At 46.9% G+C, this 23,504-nt stretch overlaps 1 protein-coding gene across 1 annotated transcript; it reads right to left on the reverse strand.

The window, feature by feature from the left end:
• Positions 1-806: 806 nt before the first annotated feature.
• Positions 807-21,345, reverse strand: HTR3B (5-hydroxytryptamine receptor 3B). Its single transcript, XM_044996720.1, has 9 exons — positions 21,297-21,345; positions 16,298-16,458; positions 10,797-10,841; positions 9,523-9,632; positions 8,632-8,801; positions 7,886-8,043; positions 2,420-2,630; positions 1,169-1,369; positions 807-1,078 (listed from the first exon to the last, which is right to left on the reverse strand). The coding sequence occupies exons 1-9, from the start codon at positions 21,343-21,345 to the stop codon at positions 807-809; spliced, it is 1,377 nt and encodes a 458-aa protein (XP_044852655.1).
• Positions 21,346-23,504: the final 2,159 nt, after the last annotated feature.

Genomic DNA, 23,504 nt, shown 5'->3' on the forward strand with positions numbered 1-23,504 from the left:
TTTCCATAGATGCCAAGGGTTAGCAAGCCGAGGTCCCATGGGGCAGAAAGGACTGGGACGTACCTGCAGTTCTAGGCATGGGTGGGAATGGACTCTGGGTGCACCTCACCTGCCCCTCTCGCTGGATTGCGAAGCTGGAATGCCTCTGCCAGCTGCTGGGAGCAGAGAAAACTCCACAGGCGTCTGTGAACGCACTTTCTGGGGAAGCGCCTCCCAGCTGAAATTAGGGGAGGTCAAGACAGAGAGGTTGTTCCCACTGGTGGAAGGGGCTGGGTGAGGATGGTTCAAAACCTGTCTGATGTTCTTCATTTCCTTAATAGCAGTGGAAGCATTTCATGGGCAATTGGAGCTAAGCACTAGCCCGGCGGTAACGAGCGGCGAGAGACAGCTGCAGGTAAAGGCTCTTTGGGGGGTTTCTGTTTTTTGTTTCTGCATGAATTTAGTTCTAGAGGGAGGGTGCCAGAGAGATGATCCTGGAGACCAAGCGCTCCACAGATCCACAGAGCCGGGAAGGCCTCCTGGAGTATGAGCTAGAAGGTGAGGGGGTTCGGTCCCGATGGGCCACGTGATCATTGGCAGAGAGTAAAGATTTTAGGCCCTGCTCTAGATTGGAAATGATGCCCTACAGGGGGAAAGTCTTGTCCTCCCATCCCCAAGGGAGCCAGCTCACCCCTCTGACCTGGATATGGAGCCCAAGAGATGGACACTCAGTAGCCCATTCCCTGCCCCTGTGAGCCCAGCCAGTCCCCACCAGCATTGAATGTATCTGCATCTCTGATGTTCACTTTGCCATGCCCCCGCTAGCATTACTGGGCGCTCCAGACCACCCACAGGGAGCAGAGTGTGACTGCATACGCCCCCAGGGTCAGGACGTACACCCAGAACAGCAGTCTATCCAGCCTGTAGGACAGCGTGAGCCAGTTAACTTCTAGTCTGCTGGCCCAGTCTAGTGCACGGAGCTGGGAGCTGATCAGGAGGAGCTCTGCCAGGATCTTCTCCACTGGGGCCTTCCGGGCGCTCGTCACTTTCCAAGGCCCCTCTCCTTTCCCTTCCTCCTCTTTCCCATGCAGCACGGGACCTGCAATGACAACAAATCATGTTGAGCAAGGCAGCAGTTCAGGGGGCTGTATGCGCACAGAGTGCGCCGAAAACCCAGCCTTGCATGTACCTGCAATGTCACCAGCTGCTTGCAGCCTGGGAGCCTGGGGTCTCTCACCGGGGCTGCCTCTGTCTAAGGCACTGCCCACGCAGCAGCCGGAGAAGAGCCTTTCCCGTACAGGGTCTTCCCCCAGATGAAGGAACTTTACTAGCAGGATAGACTTGGACAGGCTGAGAACCAAGAAGGCCATGCAAACCGTGAAGAACACCCCTGAGGCAATGAGGGAGGAGAAAGGAACGTTACTGAGTGGGGCAGGCAACCAGGACACCAAACTGCAATGGCTGAAATAGTCTGTAAGGGTGTGTCTATGCTGCAGTCATGGGGTGTGACTGCAGAGCATGTAGACATACCCAAGCTAGGTTTGATCTAGCTAGGGCAAAGCTAACTTGAGTAGCACCAGTCAGGAAACCATGGTGGTAATATGGGCTAGCCACTCAAGCATGTCCCTAGGGTCCTGGGTTGTGGGGCTAGCCTGTGCTGCCACAACTTCACAGCTAGGTGAAAGCTAGCTTAGGTACGTCTACACGTGTTGCAATTGCAGCTCCCGATTACAGTGCAGACATATCCTAAGGCTCTGCCCACACTGGGGCTTTGAAGTGTTTTCAAACCATTTTCAAACCCTCTTACCGCAGCCATGCAAGCTGTGCATCCACTGTGTTAAAAAAAATCACTACCCTCCATAAACCTGGTTTCAGCTAGCACAGTGGTTGAGAAATACAAATCCAGTCCACTCTGGGCTGAAAATCTGACACAACCATGCTGCTGAGCGCCTAGCCGAGCCATGCAGGATGAGTGTTTGGGTGATGCCAGGAGGGTTTGCAGTGCACACAGGGTGTCAGCGGCACTGTAGTTCTTTTCCCAGAGATTCGTTTGCCGGAGGATGCACACGTCAAATCAGGGTTAGCAACAAGTACTTTAAAGAAGAAGAATAGTACTGGCACCCAAGGGAGGCCCCATCTGGTCAGAGTAAGACACATAGTCAGCAGGGAAGAGCTGGGTGAATGTCCGTCAACATTTCCCTGCAGTGAGAATGATTAGACCATGGAATTTTAGATTAGACCAAGGCAGATGTCCCATTACTGCCCTAGTCTGCCCATTTTAACGCTAGTCTGGAGAATGAATCTGGGCTGGATAGAATAAACTCATGAGTCTTCACCATCTCTGACCTCTAGTGTTTGCAGATTTACATGCTCCCTTAGAACAGAGTCCCTACCATAACAGCCCAGCCCGTCCAAGATGCACTGGCCAAACCCAGCTCACCAATGAGGGGAGTGCTGACCGCAGTGCCCGGCAGCTTGTCTGACATGTTGACTTTGAAGACAGTATAGCCAACCAGCACGCTGGTCTTGAAGGTTATCCTGGTGCCACAGTTGGGTGGCAGGTAGAAGCTGGCCAGGTCAATGACCATCAGGAACAGGCTGGGGATCAGCAGACTGACCACATATAGCAGGGGGCGTCTTCGGATAACAACCTGGGGTGGAGAAGAGAAGTCAGCGCCAATTCTAAGTGTGACCTAAAAACAATGGGGCTTGTGATTTTTAGCATCTTTTAAGATGCAGAGACCTGTTGCGTAAGAGCACTGAGAGATGTGGGGGCTCCTCCATGCCACTCACCTAAGTGGTGTAGGGTGGGCCAGGAGCGAGGGATTGTTACATTGGCCAAAGATAGTTGTGGCCAAAACTTTTGTGAATTCACAACCAGCTTGAATTTTCTCCCCACAAACCTGGAATGCTTTTGAGGTTGGCAAGAGTTTGGGGAACTCTTATTCCTATATCTCTCCACATGATCCCTTTGCCTCTGGGCTTTGCAGATTCAGACAGAAGCAGACATCCCCAAACACCAAGAATGGCTGCTTTTGCCATCTTTGTGATCCAAGTAATGAGACAAACCCACCTACCGCCTCCCTACCATTCATCTTGGGGGCAGCTGTGCAAACCTTCCTGCTGCAAAACCTCTAGCCAGGAGAATTCACCTAGTTTGGGCTTCAAATGGGGAGAACACAATCAGTTGTAGTTCATGCAACAGTGTTTAGGGCCCTGCAAACTTTTACCGAAAACTTGAAGCCAAATGTTTTGCTCTCTCTCACCGGGCATGACATTTTTGAGACTCCAGTTCATGGGTTTGTAACTAGGTCCTTTGTGAGGTTTCTAGGTGGTGGAGTGATCAGTTCTGGGTCCAGTGAACTTTTCCAAATCTATCTGCATTGCGGATAGAACCCAACTTGTTGGGTTTGGTTTAAGTCTGACCATTGCCAAAATGGATCAGAAGGAACCTGAAACTTTTAAATCAAAACCCTCGGGTGTCAAAGCATGTCATGAGGAAATGATTCCCATTAAAAAACTGTTGCAAGGAAGAGAACAGTTTTTAGTGAGACTTGGTTCCACTCAGAGTGTCAGAATGAAAATCATGAGGGAAGAAATTAAGCCTAGGTAGCCCATTCCCCGCTCTGCATCTGAGTGTGTTGAGCAGTACTGATCTCATTGCATGTCTCTCTCTGGCCAGTCGTACCAGGCTCCTCACTGTGGTGCTCTTGAAGAGCAAAGCATTGGCCCAGTGGCTCATGTTGCCACGTGGAGGTCACAGTCTGGATCTCACCCTTTTCCTGCAGGGTGAAGGAGAAGGGGGACACTTGCATGAGTTCCATGAGAGAAGCAACTGTAATTGGCTGGGGTCCTGCACACAGGTTCACCCACAGCATAATACAACAGACTTCTACCAAGCTCACTGCCGTGGGTCTGGTAGCCAGACACCAGGGCAGGCTTAGCTAGTCAGTGGAGCCCCCAGCCAGATGTGGGACGTGCTGTGGCTGCATCCTATGTGCTACCTGAGCCAAGGCTCAGAGCAGGAGCCGGGTGGTACATAAACCCCAGATCTTCTCACTGAGCCCCAGGAGTCAGCTGGGGTTACCTCCTCCTGGCTAGGTGGGTAGGACCCATGCTGAGCTGGCCTCAGCTGGGAGTCACTCTCTGCAGATCTTACACCAGCCAAATCCTATCCTCTCTAATAGGCTAAGGAGTTTGATGCCTTTAAATGCTCCAGCAAAGGGAGGAAAGCACTTTAGTTTCAGTTGTGTTCTCCATTAGACACCCTTCAGGTGTTAGCAATATTATGCCACAATTTCATTATCCATTAAAGCCAGGTAATAATAAGTACACAAAGGTATTTGCAGCCCATTGATGTTAATGAAGGAGATCAATCTCATTCCGAGCGTGTACAGCAGCCGCACATTGGAGATGGAATATTACCCAAGGTTAGGCATGAATTGTCTCCTTGATAGCAGACCCCACCAGCACTTAATTTTGCATGACTGTCTTTATGGCACAGACGGAGTTTGACACCCAGACACAGGTTTGCCGCTAAGTTTGCTACATTCTCTCCCCGCAGCTCTGCGATTTCTCTTGCAGACGGGAAGGTTGCAATGTTCTCCTCTCACCTGGGCTACCAGGGCAGTGAGGAGTCAAAGGTGACTCTGGCTGGAAAGCTGGTCAGGTAGCGCAGGGCTGATTTGATGAGACCTACTCAGTGCCCAGGGTCAATGGACTCCTGTGTGAGTGACTCGGGGCACAACTCCCTTCTCCTGCTCTTGGGGGGATGGGAGGTACCCCTACCTGTCAGTGCAGTGCTGCCCCTCAATCCCCAGATTCCCAGGGCATACCCCTGAATCTCAGTGTCATTGTAGTCCACATATTTTCCTGCTGTCCAGGACCCCAGTGTGTTTCTGCTCTAGCCCAGGCTCAGAGGAATGTGTCCTGCTGTGGCTGCTGGAATGGGTCCCAGGCTCAGAACTGACATCCTTGCCAAGACAATTGTCTGGTCCCCCTGCTGAAAGCAGCCCTGGCTTCCAAACATTGCCTGAGCCTTGCGACATGCCCGGCACATCCCTGGGGCAAGGGCCAAGGTGATGGGTTTGCTGGGACCAAACAAGGCAGCAGTGAGTCTGTACTGTAGGTACAGGGGCAGGAAAGAGGGCTGCTGTGGTGGGGACTGCTTACGTAGAGGGGATATGCAAGTAATTGGGTAACTTAAGAACAGATGGCTCAGCACTAACTCAATGTAACATTCACTCTGCCAGGACAGGCGCTGGATTTCCATGGGGCAAGCCACACTCCAGGGTCTCAGCACCAGTGAGAGAGTCTGAGCTACCAGAGAGGCTACAGCTGCTCAAGGCTACTGCCTGCTCCCCCATGGTTCCAGGTACAGTACCAGCGGCACTGGAGGGAAGATGCTAATGATTTTTTGCAGGAATGTAAATATATAAAAAATGTTAAATTCCCCCTGGAACATTTTCAGTTTTTCAACAAAAAAAACTTGGAACCAGAAACTGAAATGCTTTGGGATTTGGATTAAAAACACTGAAATCTTGTTCCTGAAAATGGTTGGTTTTTATGAAAACCTGGAAGATTTTAATAGTTGAAATGTTCCATGTTTTCTAAAGTTTGAAAAAAGCCACTTTCTGTCAAAAATATTTTTTTTACAAGAAAAACTGGCAGTTTCCTAGTTACGAGGACAGTCTGGGGCGTCCCCTGACTGGTGAGCAGTTCTTCCAAGGCACTGAACAGTCGGGTAAGGGGGTTCTGTGAGTGCATTAAGGTCAGCCATACTGGACCTGATTCTCCTCTCGGAGACACTTGGGTAAATTGCAAGTGACTCCACTGAAGTCAGATAAAATACCCCCCAGACCAAACCTTCGCCCTAAACTCAGTCACTGTTAGTAGGATCCTTGTGCGAGGTCTGATTAATCACCAGGTTCCTGCTTTGCCTCTGCATTCGCCCTGGTGTATGAAAGGCAGGGAGAGAGGCTGAGTTTGTGGTGCTTAGCAAGGGGGACCTGCTGGGAAACTGGGGACGGCGGGACAGCAGTTGGGGAGCTGTCCAGCCTGCTGCCTGGGGCCCAGGGGGTCTGATAAGTTTCTGAGAGGCCTTGGGGGTCTCGAAACCCTGAGTGTTGCATTTGCTGCTTCCACCCAATGGGGGTGTGTTTCACCTGAGTGCCAGATCCACAGCCCACCCTGCAGTTGTTTCTCTTTGTGTTTTTCCCTTTAAATGCTCTTCATTATTTGCTCTGGCATTAATAATGTTCGCAGGCTGCTATCTTTAAAATTAATGAGGTGTTTAACTCTTAGTCAAGAAGCTCATCAAAACAAAAACACATTTTCGTCCTCCAGCAAGCGGTGTGGACAAATTAGCTGCTTCCACTCCAGCCTTCTCCAGCGAGGAGACGGGAGCCACAGGCTGTCTCCTCAGTGCTGCTGCTTGGAACGTAGGTACAGCTGCCAGGCGATTTCATGAGCGATGCAAGTGTCCATGCTGGTGGGGCAGAGCACCTGCAGCAGCCCTGTTCAGTGTCCACACTGGCCGCTCTATCCATGTACTGCACAGTTACCACCTTAGCATCTGGAGCCCTAAGGCTGTGTGTATAGGCGTGACGATCCGCAGGCCTGGAAGCAGGGTCTGCTGGCTCCTGGGCGGCTGCTGTGTCCACATGGCCACTCAACAGCTCTGGCAAAGAAGGGAACAGCAGCCTATGCGCTCTACAGGTTCAAGCACCCCGGCTGTCCCACCCATGGAGGTCCTGGCTGGAGGAGTCTACGGAGTGCCCTGACTGGCTCAGGCTTGCTATTTAAGGGACAGGGGAATCACCTGGAGTCTGTCTGTGCAGTCCTGATACCATGCCTTGCACCTAGTTCCTGACTCCAGCCCTGCCCCCGGCCCCACTCCTGGTCTTGGTTCCTGGTCCCCTCTGTTCTGCTCCTAACTTTGCACCCTGCCAACCCTACTTGGGCTGACCTGTTGGCCCTGGGCCAGTATGGTTCATTGACCTCTACTCTGACCAGCCCCTGTGGCGTGACGTGGTACAGAGTGCTGCTTCTAGCCATAACCCTCTGGACCGGGGTAGTCCATTATTCTTTGTCACGGTATAGTCAAGGTCCGGAATTGAGAGAAACATTTTTCACCCCACAGTAATGATGATGATAATAAGTAAATAAAAAGATTTTGCGGTCTGTTCAAAAGCATGTGAACTTGGACTATATTCTTGGTTCCCCTCAGACCTATGCCCCCTTGGCTGGGGATCCTGGCAGTAGGTCACTGTATGGTAGCCATCGCTGTACCGGGATCAGGTGCTAGATCAGAGCTACCATACCTCACCATTGGTCTAAATTTCACTTTCTCTTCGCTGGAGTGTTCGAGGACCAGGTCTGAGCTCCTCTTTTCAGGCTGCATCTGTTACTTTTCTGTCTGGGAGTTCTCCCTGCCCTGCCCGACGGACAGGGAGCCTGGGCGAATGTGAATGCTGACTTGCTTTGGAGGTTGATCTCCAAGAGCCCTGCCTCTTGCGTTGGACCGTGTGGGATCCAACCAGGGATGTTCCCAGCATCCAGCAGGTTGTGCCCCTCTTGTCTACCTCATCCCCAGTGCTGGTACCGGGGAATTTTACAGAATGACCTGCATTCCCCCTTGCTAACACCCTCATCTTGGCTTGTCCTCCATGTTGCAGCTGCCCACTTGCCAGTGGATCACAACCCATCGATAGCCGGGAATTGCAGCATGTCGTGTGTTAGGGAGAACGTGAAGCACAGCAGAGCCCATGTGCTCGTGATGGATTCAAAGACTCTGAATCCCAGCACAACTCACTGAGCGGAAGAGAAGAAAAGGAGGGAAAGTGGAAGGTGCCAAATGGAAAGATGTCCACGCATTAGAAGCAAAGGAGAAATAGCTGATACCTACGTTAAACTGAATCTGGGCGAAGCGTCCGGTCTCCCTGTGCAGGACCCGGGGATGTGAGGGCACGGAGAGCAGCTCCCACTCACCGTCATCCAGAAACAACCTCTTGTTGTTCTTAATATCCTCCCGGCTTCTCCAGAAGGCGAGGTCCACATCCTCCACTGAGAAGGACACAAACAAAGGGCTGGGACTCAGGGGAAGGGAGTCCTGTGAACGTGGGATGGTCTCACCCCATTTCTTCCACGAGCTGCCAGTGGCCACAGGGCTGGGAAAGGAGCTTCACTGGCCTTCTCTATGGCCCCTGGAAATGGCACGAGCCCCATCAGCTCAGGGACTGAACTGCTCCTTTTTGCAGTATGGACACTGCCTGTACTGACTGGAGCCCTAGGGGACCCGTTCCCATATCCCTCGATTGGCTTTTCCGTCTCTCCATGCCGCGGGATCTTGATTGTGGCCACTGTAGATGCAGTTGGTCACTTTTCAGCCTGGGTGATCTCTAGGGGAGCCCGTGTAAAGGCAGAGTCAGACTTACAACGGCCAGCGTGAGATGGAACTGGCTACCTTGCTGCTATACAGCTCGCCTGCTGACTTAGGCAATGCCTGGCATTGATGCTGGCACCAGACCAGCACCGCGTTCCAGAGGGAGCACTCAGTGCGGCACCTACCCTGGGCAGCCCTGGGCTAGGTCCTGCAACACATGCTAGTCATGTTCCTCTTCACACTCCCTGGCGGAGTCCTGTCATGCTCACCTGTGTGCAGGATGCTGCTGAAGGTCAAGCTGCAGTTCTGGGTGTCGAAGGGAAAGGCGTACGCCTCCAAACTGCACGCGGACACCACCTGCATGGGCTTGTAGTTCTTGATCGTCCCAGCAGCATTCACGTAAACGTAGGGGAGATCGGGGGACCTGCTGACGTCCACGCTGTACAGAACAGGAGGGGTTGTTGCACAGGGAGGGTGGGGGAAAGAGACCCGACTAGTTCATTGCACAGGATACAGGCAGTGAGGTTTTTTTTTTAATGTCCAAGCAGAGTGGCAGAAGCTCAGGATTCCAAGCTCTCATGTGACACTATAGGTGTAAGGGTGGTCCAGCGGCCAGGGCATTAGCCTGGGCCTTAGCAGAGCCTAGGTTCAATTCTCTGCTCACCCTGTGTGACCTACGGAAGTTTCTCTACCCCTCAGTTTTCCGTCTGTAGAATGGACATAAAAGCAGCACCCTGCCTCTCTCCCACAGGTACTGCGAGGATGAAACCATTAAGATGGTGAGGTGCCCAGGCAGTACAGTTATGGGGACCAGGTTAAGTATCAGACAGAGAGTGCCTGTGGCACTCAATTTACAAGGCTCAGAAGGATGAAGCACCAAGCTGACCCTGGTGTGTTTGGAATCTCTTGGTCCACAGAAGCTAAGTGTCTCTCACCTGCAACTCAGACTGTTAATCCATCCCCTGAAAAGTCTTTAAACAGCTAGTCCAGAGCCATTAGAAACAAAGATTTTTTTTCTTCCTCCCCCTTCCTCCCCCAGATGGAGCCTTTTGTTCTTGCTGTGGGCAGAGGCAGAGCTTGCACTGATCAGCCAACAAGAAAACCTGAACCCACCCCAACCTACTGGCGTGCAGTAAAACTCTGACCCAGTTCAAACTCACAATTCGTTGATGACGATATCTGGAGACCAGAGGGTGCTGAGTGGCAGGGAAATCTCCCTGATCCCATCATAGAGGCTGGAATTCCAGGTGAGAAACTCATCCTTCCACATCTGTGGGAGGGAAAATGGAGAGTGTGACTGCCCAGGTGGTTTCCCATATTGTGACTTGGCAGGGCCGATTAACTGAGGTGCCACAGTGAGTTTGAACCATTGACTTCACGATTTAGGGGATGGTAGGTACAGAAAATATCCCTGCATTGGGAATGTGATAATCGCTTGATCCCCTGTGCTAATGGCCAAGAAAGAGCGGCTCAGGTAGCAGTGAGTCCTACTCTGCTTCCTGCCGGATAGATTTTTATGTGTGTAAAATGGATATTCTCAGCAGAACACAGTGGCTTTACCTGTCACCAGGAGTCTGTACAATCGGTGCTGATGCAGGCACTCCTCTTCAGCTCCGACATCCCCATCTCATTCACCCTGGCCAGGCTGGCTCAGAAAATGCATTTCTCAGAGTCTGCAATCTCTGAGACTTGCCTGTGTCCAGAGTGGGTTGAAATGTGAAAAGGACTTTTTTTTTCGTGTGTGTGTGTGTGTGTGTGTGTGTGCGCGTGAGAGAGAGAGAGAGAAAATTTGAACTTGGCATTTTTTTAACTGACATTTTGAAATATTTTGAACAGCACTACATGTGTATGTTTGGTTCATCTATCCTATCTGATGCTTTTGAGGATGGTGGAGAACTCGTTTAAAACACCTGACTGATTTTTTTTTTCAATTCCACATGGGAAGGAAAGAAGGGAGTTGGTGTAGGAGATAGAACCCACTGCAGGTGAATGTGCCCTGACCCCTGGAAGATATCCCCCAAGATGTTATCAAATAATATCAAAGGAATACATTTTGAGAAGATCACAGTCAGATATTCCACAAAAGGAAGAGGCTAAACCTATCGCATTATTCATTATGAATGATTTTTTTTCAGTTTTTTCAGAACTCAAAGTTGTTACAGGGACACTAAAAGTATCAACTCCAACACACACCTGCAAGACTCCAAACTTCTTTCCCTTAAACCCACCCAGATGGGTACAATAACAAGATGACATTTAGCACTAAGATACAGCACTATCTATTGGTGGAGGTGCACTCTGCACTGATCATTACAATATTAACTGAGTCAGAAAGCAAACAACCTAAAGTAATGTATAATAAATGCTACAAAGCAATTAGGTTCTCTCTCTGCTTCAGCATCACGTGTAGTTAGGGAAGAAAATATTCATTTACCTGCCGAAACCAAATGCTTGTTGTTAGCTTTTGATTCTGTGTATCCTGTAGAGAGTGGAAACAAAATCAAATGTTCAACAAATTACATAACTGACTCAACGGATCATAAAGAGACATGACAACTTAAAAATCACGCTGCTCTCAGAAAGGGTAGGCTCTGCTGTACCCATTGGTGTTACACATAACATCTAAGGTTGCTCTAGATGAAAGAAATTAGATAAGTATTATTCATTATTTCTTTAGTCTGATGTTTTGTACATTTTGCCCATTGGGAGTCATTGGGGTTTTGTGCCGTAATCCATTAGGTGCTTTTGAAAATCTCTCCCACTCTTTGTATATCATCAATTTCAAAAATGTCCTGTCTATAATCAGGTAGATGCTGCAAATCACCTGCTCCCAGATGTAATATCTGCGACAGGAACAGTCCCATTGGCTTTTCCAGGATTTCTCACTGTTGTAAGTGATGTGTCTAGTAACAGCTGTTGGCAAGAATGGGACCTGAGCTAGTGAGCTTCTCCGGTGCTTTGCATGAGGCTTCCATGCAGTAAAATGGGATAGAAGAACATTTATGAAATAGGAAAATATGGTGTGTAGGAATAGGATAATAACTCTTTAAATAGCTTGTGAGCCCTTCAGTGGTGCTCAGTGTGTTCTGTGTTTTAGAAGCCATTGAAACCAGCCCTGTGTATATTTGGTAAACACCTTTCTTTTGGACTCAGTTGTGCTCCTGCGATTCCTTCATATTATTTTTGTTGTGTGAAGAGCTAAAGAAACAACAGAAATTGTGACTGTAAAATCACCAGGCCTGCCAGGGGGAGCTTATGGAAGACTTTCAGCTCTTTTTTTTTTAAACTGACTAGATTTCAATTTGATGGCATCCCTTTACATTTCTCTCTGATAAAACCAAGCCATAGAGAAGGATCCTGAGGTTTGTTTGGCCATCACCTCACTTCATGCCAGCCTGCGGCTCCCATTTGTTGTTCATCTGCGTCTGTGCAATCCTCACTACAGTAAATTATCTTTGATAAAATAGTATTTGGCTGCACTTGACACTCTAAATGAAACATCAGTCTCTCTCTCTTGCACCCTAATTAGTTACCGTGACATTAATCAGGCTGCTAAGTATAATACCATATTCTCAGCAAATCCAGGGCTAAAAATATGAGGCTGAGCTTGTATTTGTAATCAGGATATTCATAATTTTTCAAAGGCAGTTGTCTCAGCTGCTACATGCAGCCATTTGTGTTAAATCTTTGTGTGTATGGATTTTCCTGCTCATAAAACAGAAGTGTGACCTCAAGCTAGGTGTATTTTTTATGACATATAGAAATTCCCTGCCTTTGTAATGATTCAGCATATTTTATTTTTCCTCTCTGGTTCTATTATTTGTACTGTGGTAGAATGCAGACACACCTAAATACATGCTTAAGTTTAGGAATGTGAGCAGCGCTGCTTCATTACTCGAACGCTTCAAGTTGGGCACATAGATAATTGTTTCTAGGTTCAAGGCCTTATTAATTCTTGAGGCAAAAGGTTTTCTCAAATTACTAATATCTTGGGATGGAGCAAAAGCACAAGTTGAAGAAAGAAGACTCCTTTGGAATACAGGAGATCAAATTTCTCCCAAAAGAGATGGAAGAAAGACACTAGTTGTTAATGAAGTGTGACTCCCATCTTGATGGAATAAGAGAGAATAGCAGGAATGCTTTGGGTTTGCTGCGGACTCGGAGCCTGGAATTTGTATATCCATGCCACCTTGAAAGTGGATTAAGCTCATTTCTCTGGAAAAAGTGGTTTAGGAAATCATTGGAGATGAAAAAGAAACTGCAACATGCTTTCCAGAATCCTTGGATCGTCGCACAAAAAGTTGCATTGAGAAGAAATGAGTCAGCCCTATTCAAACACCTTTGCACAAAATATGGATGACCTGTTTCTATGATGTCCTCTAGGGGGAGGCCTGCATCAGCACCTGAGACAGGACTTCGTTTATGCATACAAAAGAAAAAATAATTTAAACCTTTTGTTTGGCCATTTGGCTAAGTTCCTTTGTAAGGGCTGAATATCCAATATGTCCTCTCCTGAGGGACTATAATCTGTCTGTTGGAAGGATGAATTCAGTGATCTAACAGGTTTTTTCCCCCACGCAGTGAACATCTATGATCCTATGAACATGTGTGATCTGTAAAAGGTGAATTCCAGGTTAGATGACCTTAGCCTAGGGGGAGCAGGCTGCCGTTTGGCTCACCTGATAAAGTTGCCTATTATGACCCATAGTAATAGTCTTATGCAGGATAGATGTCAGGCCAGTTTCCGATTTGGACAAGGGAGGGACTCAGCTAATGGTTAGTCAGCACGAGAGATTTGCTCCCACAGTTAACTTGACTTGAAGATATTGATTTTGTTGCAGAGAGCAACATTTAAAGCACCTTCAACCCTCATTAATCCTTTTTTATTACATCTTAAATCAAAATGATCAACTGCAGGACCATAGGCCCACAAAACAGGGGAGCAACTGGACAACCCCATCCTTTTGTGGGTCCACTCCTTCCATCACCTCTGCTAATGCTTATAGTTCTTGAGCATGCCTTCGCTGTCTGCCACGATGGTGCCACCACCTTTGTCTATTCCTTTTGTTCTTACCATAAAAGCTGTTTGTTGATGGCTATCCTACACTTACTGCTAGATTCTCCATTTGGCCCTGACAGATATCCCAGTGTTAGAGGGGCCCAAGGTGAGCGAGGAGGAAAAAAGACATCTAAGGCTAAAACTTGAATCTTTTTGTCAAGTGAAACAAGAAGTTTCTCAATGCCAGCTGGCTGGCATAATTGGTTCTCTCGTGGTATTATTCACAGCTCTTCCCTCTTTCTTTTTCAGCTACCTTCCATCTTGCTTGTTAAAAGCAAAGGATATTTTGGAGAATTGGAATTCATTAGTCTTCCTAACAGAGGGAGACTACTTAGATTTAAATTGGTGGTTAGCAAATATACAGATAATTCCCACACATTCTTATTTATTGTCTCCAGTTCGGCAGACTATAGAAACAGATGCCTGAGCGTCTGTCTGGGAGGCTCTAGTCAATGGAGTGGAATACAAAGGTATCTGGGATTCGGAATTGACGAAACTCAATATAAACAAATTGGAACTCTTCTCCGTTGACTAGATTATCTCCCTAATCAGATTTCCCCAAGGTACTCATAATAACTTGATATTCTCAGACAAGACTAGTCTTTTATGTACATGAAACAGGAGGCAAAAGATCACAAGAGAAGTCAGAGGCAGTGATGAAGATGGGGTGAGAGCTCTTCACACGAAACAATGGTTGCTGAACAGTTCGTCTATTACTATGTGCACCTGCTGAAGTCTCTACTGCATCAAACCCTTTAAAGCCTACAGCTTCTTGATGACATTGGCTCTGGAGCCAAGTCTCTGATTAGATTTATCTGATACCATGAATACCGATATTTTGAACATGCATTTGTTATAGCCAAAAAAGTAGAGAAGACCCTGATGAAATATACTGCTCTCCTCCTGGTCTGGTGTAATCACTTCACCCAAACCCCGCTAGTTGGCATCTAATGGAGTGAAGATGATGAATTCAGAAAGTGAAAGCTTTGCCTACATGCTATATAATTCACCACTTCCTACTGTGTACAAAAGATAACGAGGGACTCATTACAGTTAAGATGGATAAAAGCAAAACCCTACTAGAGCTGCCGTTAGAGCCTCTTCCTTTTAGTTACTGTAACAAAAAAGGCATTTTCCAACTCTGTTCTCTTCCATTTTCTCCTTGTACAAGGATGATGGAAGGTCCAAGGCGGGAGGAAGCAGATTCTGATGTGCTAGACACATCTAGAAAATGAGTGTGCCTCATTCCCTTGATCTACACCCAACGTTTGGATCTTTACGTCCTCTGAAATGCAATCTCGGAGCACCAGCAAGGAAATAAACAGCTGCAATATAAGAGGTAATTACAGTGCTTGTAGTTATTTGTTAATTCATGTAGCATATTTCATATAATTAATACTGTGCCCACGCTCTGCCTATGTTAATACACTTGCCTGCTCCTCAAACACATTTCAGCAGCTTCCAGAATATCAAAGTGGCTCAGGTAGTCTGAGGAGGCAGTTTGATTGCACAGAGCTTCTGACTGTGCTTAAACAGACACTGCCAAAATTAAAATTCATATTCTAATATTTCCCCCAATCGGTGCTATTAACAACATTTTTAGCTTGTTAAAAAGGAAAGAATTCTATAAGTCAAATTTAAATCACACTGGCTATTTTTGTTGTTTCTTTTACTACTTGTGTTTCATTCTGGATGGACGGTGTCATTGGGTTGCTCAATTTTACTTTGCTTATAGTTAAGTTTCTTCCAGGGATATTGCAGGAAATTGTAACCTGTGTAACAACTCCATTCCCAATGAACCAGCCCATACGCATTCCATAACAGGGAATGTGGTGCAATTATTCCCCCTGTGCTCTGCTTCTGAAATACCAGGGGGTGATATGCTGTGACTATTGAGTTTGATCCCTGCAATGGTATTAATAGTACCCATAAGATCAATAGACCCTGAAATACCAATGGAAGCAAGTGATTCAGTGACTTTCACATCCTATCCCGGTAACAGACAAGCGTTAGGATTCTCTGATCTGGTCTGGCAGCGGAGGTTTCTTAACGGAAAAGGCATAGAGCATCTGTTGCTCTCTCACTGGCACTGGGCACTTATATGTAACACACACAGCACATTGGGGCTCATTCTATCCATTCTTTTCCCCTCTTTCCAAATTCCCTATAACTCGGTCTTAAGTTTCTGAACTCTCCCCCATCTGTATCTGTTCATCATTTTCTGATACCCCAACACACCAAATTTTCTCCAAAAGCCCTTAAGCCAATGTTTATTACATGGTAGCCCGTCTGCTGTGAGCTCTTGGTTAAAATGTCCCTTCCTGGTTCTCTTAACTTAGCACAAAGCTGTTTGAATGTGGGTTTCCAGAACTGCAAGGGAAGCTTTAAAACTGGGATTTTCAGTGCAGCTTAAGGAAGTTAACACCCAAATCTCATTCGGCTTGGATGCTGGACTCCTTTAGGCTGTTTGGTAAATCCTAGACCTCAGTCCCTCAAAGCTGTTCTCATTGAAACTGATCAAAATAGAGGATTTACAAAAGTCTGTCTGTCTGTCCAACCTTTTTCAAAACAACCTATTGTTAAAAAATATTTCTTCACTGAACTGAATTGTCAAGGATTATTTAGACTTATTCTCAGCCTGAATTAAATCAACTGGGTCACTTTAAAAACTTCTTTCTAGCATTTTGAAATCCCAGAAAGTCTTATTTAAAAGGAGCAGGAGCAAAGTGGTTTGTCAATAAACAGACAGCTCCTTCTGCTGAAAAGCATCACACACAGCCACTGGCATCCAGTCAACTCCAGTCTCCAACTAACAGATTCTACTGTATTATGAACAGCAGGACACTGGTTGTAAATGAGCTTGAGATTCTGTTTACCACATCCAGCACAGCATGGACAAAGAGGTCAAGGTAAACGGTAGTGGCCTTTGACCAGTTTCTGACAGGTCTCACTCCCTTGCTGTAATTCAGTAAAAGGTGCCTGGTCAGACGATGCAAAGTAGAATTTCTGGGCCGTTGAGCATCTGTGGTTGAGCTTCCTGAAAAACAAATGAATTTGTGTAATTAGACCTGGCAGGTAGAAGAGGAAAAGTTGTTAGCTTGTTGCTGCTGAGGCTGGGTTTATTTTTGTATGGGCTGATTCATTGGGAATGGGGGGAAATCCAGCTTGTGTCCTGCGACAGGACTCCATGGCCCTCTGAGCGATACAGGGGGAGGTAAAGGAGAAATGAAGACCAGCAATTGGAAGTGACACATTTCTGAGTGTTCCCTCTGAAATGCAAAACGATATTTTGCTCACGAGCTTCGCCAGACCTTGGGGAGCACAGCCTCACCAACTCATTGGGCTGAAGTAAATTGCCAATGCGCGTGAATGAAATCTAATCTGCAGTGTCCTGCGCATGCAGTTGCCTGAGCACTCAGTGCTTTTGATGGCTGTTTTGATGAGCTGCTGAAGGTACGAGAGATCCAGCAGGAAACTGTAAATGAGATCTCCTTTCCCGCACACCAGGCCTGCTCATACCCATTCCTTTATGAAGCATGTGGTGTCACTAGCCGCCAGAGGCGGCAATTTCTATGATTTATCAATGTCACTGAGAACAAAATGCTAGAGACTATGCTGTAGGTGCCCTGGCGTGAGTCGTGGAATAGTCACCTTCGATCTCATCAGAGCTGTAAGCCAAATGAGCATTTCGTTCTCTAGCTATGCTCTCAGGAGCAGCCTTGCCTGTTCAGCACCCCGGGAGGGCCCTCCCCCCAGCAGAAACTGTAATTTAAATAAGAGCAGCGTGTAAGATCCCAGCTGAGACCCCCTTTACCGTGGTTCCTGCCAGCTCAGCCAGGGGATAGGGTTCCCAGCTGAGACCAACTCCCTGCAGCTCCTACTGGTTCAGGTCAGGAGGGGACAGCTCCCACCTGAGTCCCTTTCAGTACTGTTCCTAGTGGTGCAGTCCAAGGGATGTTCCCTTTGGGCTCAGCAAGTGGAGATGCTGCATATTGACCATAAGGATCTCCTTTTGGGTCTGGGCTTTAGAATGCCCATGCAATGAGCACAGCTGCCTGATGAGGGACCCCACTTTTTGGTTAAGTCAGCGCCAGCATTTAGACCCTGGAGATAAAATTACACTAAATGTTACCTACTGTGAACTGGGATCCCTTCTCCCCTGGCCAGCAGAACCTGTAATGCAACCAGGACATTCACTGATACATTCTGGGATACAGTGGGCCAGATTCTCAGCAGGTTTAAATTGGTGTAGCTCCATTGCAGTCAACAGGGCTTCGCCAATTGACATCTGGTAAGAATCTGGTCCAGCCCATTTCAATGTGGGGGTCTTCCTGTGCAATCTCCCATTGCTTGTCTTTCCTTCTGTCCAGCTGATGAAGACTAGACGTAGCTCCTTGCAGTCCTCACCAACGCTCTTCCCAGTGCTTGCTCGAGGGGGCACTGGACAGTGACATGAAACAGAGCATTCCCTCCAGGAGCTGATATTGCTTCTCACAGAGGCCCAGAGAATAAGATTCTTCCAGCTGGAGATATTGTCATCAGCTGCCCAGCCTCGGGAGGGAGCTTAGAAATTGCCAGACCAGAGCAGACTCATCCAGCATCCAGTTTCCAACAATGGCCAGCACCAGATGCTTCAGAGGAAGGTAAGGGTTAGGTAGATGTGTGATCACCTGCCCTCTGTGAAAGTCCCATTCTTGTCCCTAATAATTAGAGATTGGATCAAACCCTGCAGTATGAGATTTTATCTCCCATCCAATATGCTTTATTGTTAGTATAAATTATTCTAACTCTGGATATTCTTGTTATCCACCAAATAGTCTAATCTCTCTTTGAATCTTACTTCATTCTTTGCTTCCATAACATCATGAGGCAATGAGTTCCACAGTCTAATTACACTGCAAGTGGGGAAAATATGATTTTATCCATTTTGAAGCAGAGAAAGCAACTTCAGGACTCCCCTCCCTCCCACCCCGCCCCATTTAATCTTTCAGAAAACAGACCCAATAAGAAGATGGGGGTTTATTTAGATATATAAATTACAAAATAATTGCACTTTTGTTATGAAAGCAAATTGGCCAGAGAAGGATTAATTATGGCAGAGACAGATTCGGAATGTAAGTGACCATTAATTAACACTAAATTAATCCTCTGAGAGCTAATGTGACATTCACATGAGCGTTAGACCCATCCCAGGTCAGCACTGTCGCAACAGACACAGAAAGAATCCATCAAGAATGGCTCAACAAGGGTTTTCCCAGTGACTTCTCAGGGCGTAGTAATATAATGTAATAATTCACACTGCTTATGATCATTAGGAAGGGTCACCTGGAAATGGAACATCTTTATATCATTCTGGGTGGCGAGTGGGGGATGGATGTGAATGGAAACAGGCTGGAAATAAGCCTGTTTTCTATTCCATACCACCACCTGTGGATACTTCAGTTAATCAGTGTTGTCTGTGTGTATCTCATGCTTTTTGGCCCAGATCCACAAGGTATTTAGGCTCCTAACTTCCATTTAAATCAATTTAGCACAGCTTGGAGTTGCACACAATATTCTGGGAGAGGCTAATCCCAATGTGATGCTGCGTACAGCAGGATGTAGCATAGATTCTGATGGGGTGGGGAGGCAGCTGAATTCTCTCATACAGATCAGGACATTCCTACAAGGTGCACAGCCCTGATCAAGGAAATCACATGCTTAAGTCTCATTGATTTCCAGGCCAAAGGGGCAGATTTTTAAAGGTGCTTATGTGCCTAACATCCATTAATTTCAATTGGTGTAGGGGGCCTAAATATCTTTTAAAATTTGGCCCAAAGTCCTCAGCAGCTTGCAGAATTGAACTCATCAGGAATGAGTGAGCATGCAGTGCTTGCTCTCCATATGAATTTGGAGAAAGACACACACGCATACCTTTTTCATTGCCCTGTCTTAGGTTAGCTCTCTCTGGACCACACAACAGTAGGTGGATCTTAATGTCTGTCTGAATGGGATGTGATTTCCGTGAAATTACGGTCCCTGTCTTCATTAACCCTGCACAAGTTCATCATATTTAGTGAGTACAATGCATGCCACAGGTCTTGCTGCATAATTTCACAACCACGATGATCAGCCCCTGGAAACATCTGGATACTGCCAAATCCTCAAACCAACACAAAAATACCGCACAGACAAGGAGCAGAAGAATTAGTGAAATACAAGACCTACTCTGACAACAGCCGCCAAAGCACCCTCCCTGCCCATACAGATTGCACTGGTTTTCAGGTGATCCCTGATGACAAAATCAAGAAGGAAGAAAACTCTAGTGCGACTGGTGAGCAGCACAGTCTAATACATGCAGATACACAAGGAATTTCTGTAGATCTCTGCCACTGCCATGAAGGGAGGAAACTGAGTCAACCCCTCTCCTGCCACAGAGGCAGCAAAGTCAGCTTCTGTAGAATTCTTCCAGACCGTAAATAGATTCTGAAACCTAAGCTGCCTCTTCTCGACCCTACAGGCCAGTGCCTCTCACTGCAAGGACCTATCTTCTGGCTTCATAGAGCATTGAGACACCTGGGTTTGAGCTTCATTTCTGTCATGCTGTCGCTGTGTGACCTTGGGCAAGTCACTTAATCTCTTTTGGGCCTCGGTTTCCCCATTGTAAAATGGAGCTAATGATACTTCCCTTGTATCTCTCCATCTGCCTGTCAATATTATGCTCATAGCTATGTTATCTGAGTTCATGAGGTGTTGGTAAAGTGACTTGAGATCCTCAGAGGGGCGGTTATTAGTTGTCCTCTCTCTCTCTCTCTCTCTCTCTCTCTCTCTCTCTCTAATAAGACATGCACTGTGTATAAATTGTAAACTCAAAGGGAACCTTCACAACCTCAGAAGGTAAAATCTCTCTGCAGGTTCCATGGGGAAAGGTCTACTCGATGGAGTTAATGACAGCACTAAAAATGATCAATTGTAGGATGCCTGCTTTGAGTCAAGGTTCTAAGACTCTGCGCCCACCTGTCGCCATTGTTGCAATGAATGAATGTGATGCCACTGGCCTGCATTCCAACCCTAATTATGGAAACATTATGGACTGAAACTGAAGTGAGTCCCATTTACAGCCCTGCACGGAGGTGGGATTCCAGCACAATCAGGATTCCTGACCTTAGCAAAGTCTCCTGTTCAACCGTCAGAAGAAATATTAAAACCAAAATGAAACTCGTGTCTTATTTACAAAGAGATCTAAAAGAAGCGGCTGCTTTGTGCAAAGGCTTGGTCCAACCCTGTGGGAAACTGATGATAAATAGTTAAAAAAACATGGGGACTTTTCAGTGAAATGAATATCATTAAAAGTGAGATATTAAAATTCAGGGAAAATAGACAAGACCCATACAAACCTCCCAGCCTGAAAAACTGGTGATGAACTTTACATAGAAAATAAGGTACCGACCCACTACATTTTTGGACCCTTTCTTTTCTCTGTTACATACTGTAGACAGTTGCTGCTACATGCATCACAAGAGACTTCTCTGCATCTGTACCATGCATGTCCTAGCACACTGTAGATCTCTGAGACTTTGGTAGCTTACCCCTTGAAAGCACTGGCATTTTCTAGACTCCTAGTCAGATGAACGCTTGCAAAGATCTTGCTCATCTTAATTATATCACAAAATTGGACCAGCCAGAGAGGAAGCAGCACCATCGGGTCACCTATTCATTGCATGCTGTCAGGGTTCACACAAGATGATCCCCTATAGTATATATTCTAGTCTAATTGTATAGGTAGGGAGTATAGACTCGTGTGTGTGTGTGTGTGTGTGTGTGTGTACACACACACACATAAACACAGTGTTTGCAGGCGTGGGTTACAGCATTGGTTTTAGCAAATAAACTTACCTGAGACTAAGAGATTAAGGAGGAAGAGGGACATGAAAACAGCTGCCATCTCATCATCTGGCTTTGTCCAGCGCTCCCACCATTAGAGGCTTTCTTAAGTGAAGGTTAACAGTGTCTGTCTCTCGGGCTCCGTTCACCACTACAACTTCATTCTCTCTAAAACATCCAACAGGGGCCGAGGCGAACGCAGCCGTTACCTGAACGTTTCTGGGCTCTCTGCTAGCTCAGAAATACCCCAGCCCCTTCCGATCTGGAATCAGATTATAGGCAGCATTTTAATTTCATTGACATTCTAGTGCTAAGTGAATAATGGAATCCGAGGCTGGTCCCCAGGAAAGGAAATACCATGCTAATATGATTTCCTTTAGTGCTCTTACCTGAGGCTGTGCCTGTCGCTGATTTACAGCATGCTAATTCCATTAATAATTGAGGCCCAAATAGCTGCTTTAAATCAGACTTGTGCAGCGGCGTCTTCAACATTTGACAATAGTTACTGCACTCTTGAATTACCCTGGATAATGGAAACCTGCTATTGTTTAATGAAGAACAATCGCTAACAGTGCGGGGGGGAATCCTGTCTGCTTTTTGTCTTTCCTGACTCTTTAATTAAAAGATGTATTACACTATGATTAATGGGAGTGCTTGGGTAGGGGTTTATTTGGCACATTTCAGAAGGGGAATGGGACACTCCCCGACAGCAGGATTATTTCAAAGGCTGTTCAGGTCCCGTCTGAATTGTCATCTGCAAATAAAAAGGGGATTAAGTAGCATGAATGCACTTATTCTCTGTCCATGTTTATGGTAGAAATGGGCCTGGATCCAAATGCCCCTTTAATTTTGCAGCTTGGGCCCATTGCTGGGGTTTATGCTGCTGGTTAAATCAAGGAAAGCACACTGTCCAGGCAGCTGCAGCGTCTCTGATGATGGTGTCAACCCAAATGGAAGTAGAGCTCCTAGTTCTGGCAGTGGAGTTTCCCCTGCATAGTGGGAGGCATGTTTCCAGTGCTGGTTTGTATCCCCATAGGCTACCACTGCAATGACAGAATGTGCCCTCTTTCTAAACAGCTCTTTTTTTCTCTAGGAACCAGGCATGTATCAGTCCAGCAACCACCTGACCCTTCCTCTTGTTTAGTAACATGCCCTGCTACCCCAGAGCCAGGAGTGAATGGTGGTCAGGGCATCTTCTGACAGGTAAGAACATAAGAACAGCCATACTGGGTCAGACCAAAGGCCCATCTAGCTCAGTATCCTGTCTTCTGACAGTGGTCAATGCCAGGTGCCCCAGAGGGAATGAACAGACAGGTAATCATCAAGGGATCCATCCCCTGATGCCCATTCCCAGCTTCTGGCAAACAGAGGCTAGGGACACCATCCCTGCCCATCTTGGCTAATAGCCATTGATGGATCTATCCTCCATGAATCTATCTAGTTCTTTTTTGAACCCTGTTACAGTCTTGGGCCTTCACAACATCCTCTGGCAAGGAGTATCACAGGTTGCAGGGGTGGCTCTAGGTATTTTGCCGCCCCAAGCACTGCAGGCAGGTTGCCTTCGGCGGCTTGCCTGCAGGAGGTCCCCGGTCCCAAGGATTCGGCGGCAGCCTGCGGGAGGCATGCCGCCGAAGGCAATCTGCCTGCTGCCCTCGCGGCGACCGGCAGAGCGCCCCCCGTGGGCGTGCTGGTGCCTGGAGCCGCCCCTGACAGGTTGACTGTGCATTGTGTGAAGAAATACTTCCTTTTGTTTGTTTTAAACCTGCTGCCTATTAATTTCATTTGGTGACCCCTAGATCTTGTGTTATGAGGAGGAGTAAATAACACTTCTTTATTGACTTTCTCCCCACCAGTCATGATTGTATAGTCCTCTATCATATCCCCACCTTAGTCGTCTCTTTCCCAACTGAAAAGTCCCAATCCCATTAATCTCTCCTCATACGGCAGTCGTTCCATACCCCTCATCATTTTTGTTGCCCTTTTCTGAACCTTTTCCAAGTCCAATATATCTTTTTTTTTGAGATGGGGCGACAACTTCTGCATGCCGTATTCAAGATGTGGGCATACCATGGATTTATATAGAGGTTTTATGATATTTTTTGTCTTATTATCTATCCCTTTCTAAATGATGTCCAACATTCTGTTCACTTTTTTGGCTGCTGCTGCACACTGAGTGGATGTTTTCAGAGAACTGTCCACAATGACTCCAAGATCTTTCTT

Source organism: Mauremys mutica, chromosome 22 (genome assembly GCF_020497125.1).
Source record: "Mauremys mutica isolate MM-2020 ecotype Southern chromosome 22, ASM2049712v1, whole genome shotgun sequence".
Lineage (NCBI taxonomy): Eukaryota > Metazoa > Chordata > Testudines > Geoemydidae > Mauremys > Mauremys mutica.

Bases quoted from the DNA above. Each gene is read 5' to 3' on its own strand.
- HTR3B (XM_044996720.1), bottom strand. From the start codon at position 21,345: ATGGCAGCTGTTTTCATGTCCCTCTTCCTCCTTAATCTCTTAGTCTCA. The intron at 2,631-7,885 runs GTAGGTATCAGC...TCTCCACCCCAG, and splicing joins TCGCCCAGATTCAGTTTAAC to GTTGTTATCCGAAGACGCCC. The intron at 1,370-2,419 runs GTGAGCTGGGTT...TCATTGCCTCAG, and splicing joins GGTCAGCACTCCCCTCATTG to GGGTGTTCTTCACGGTTTGC.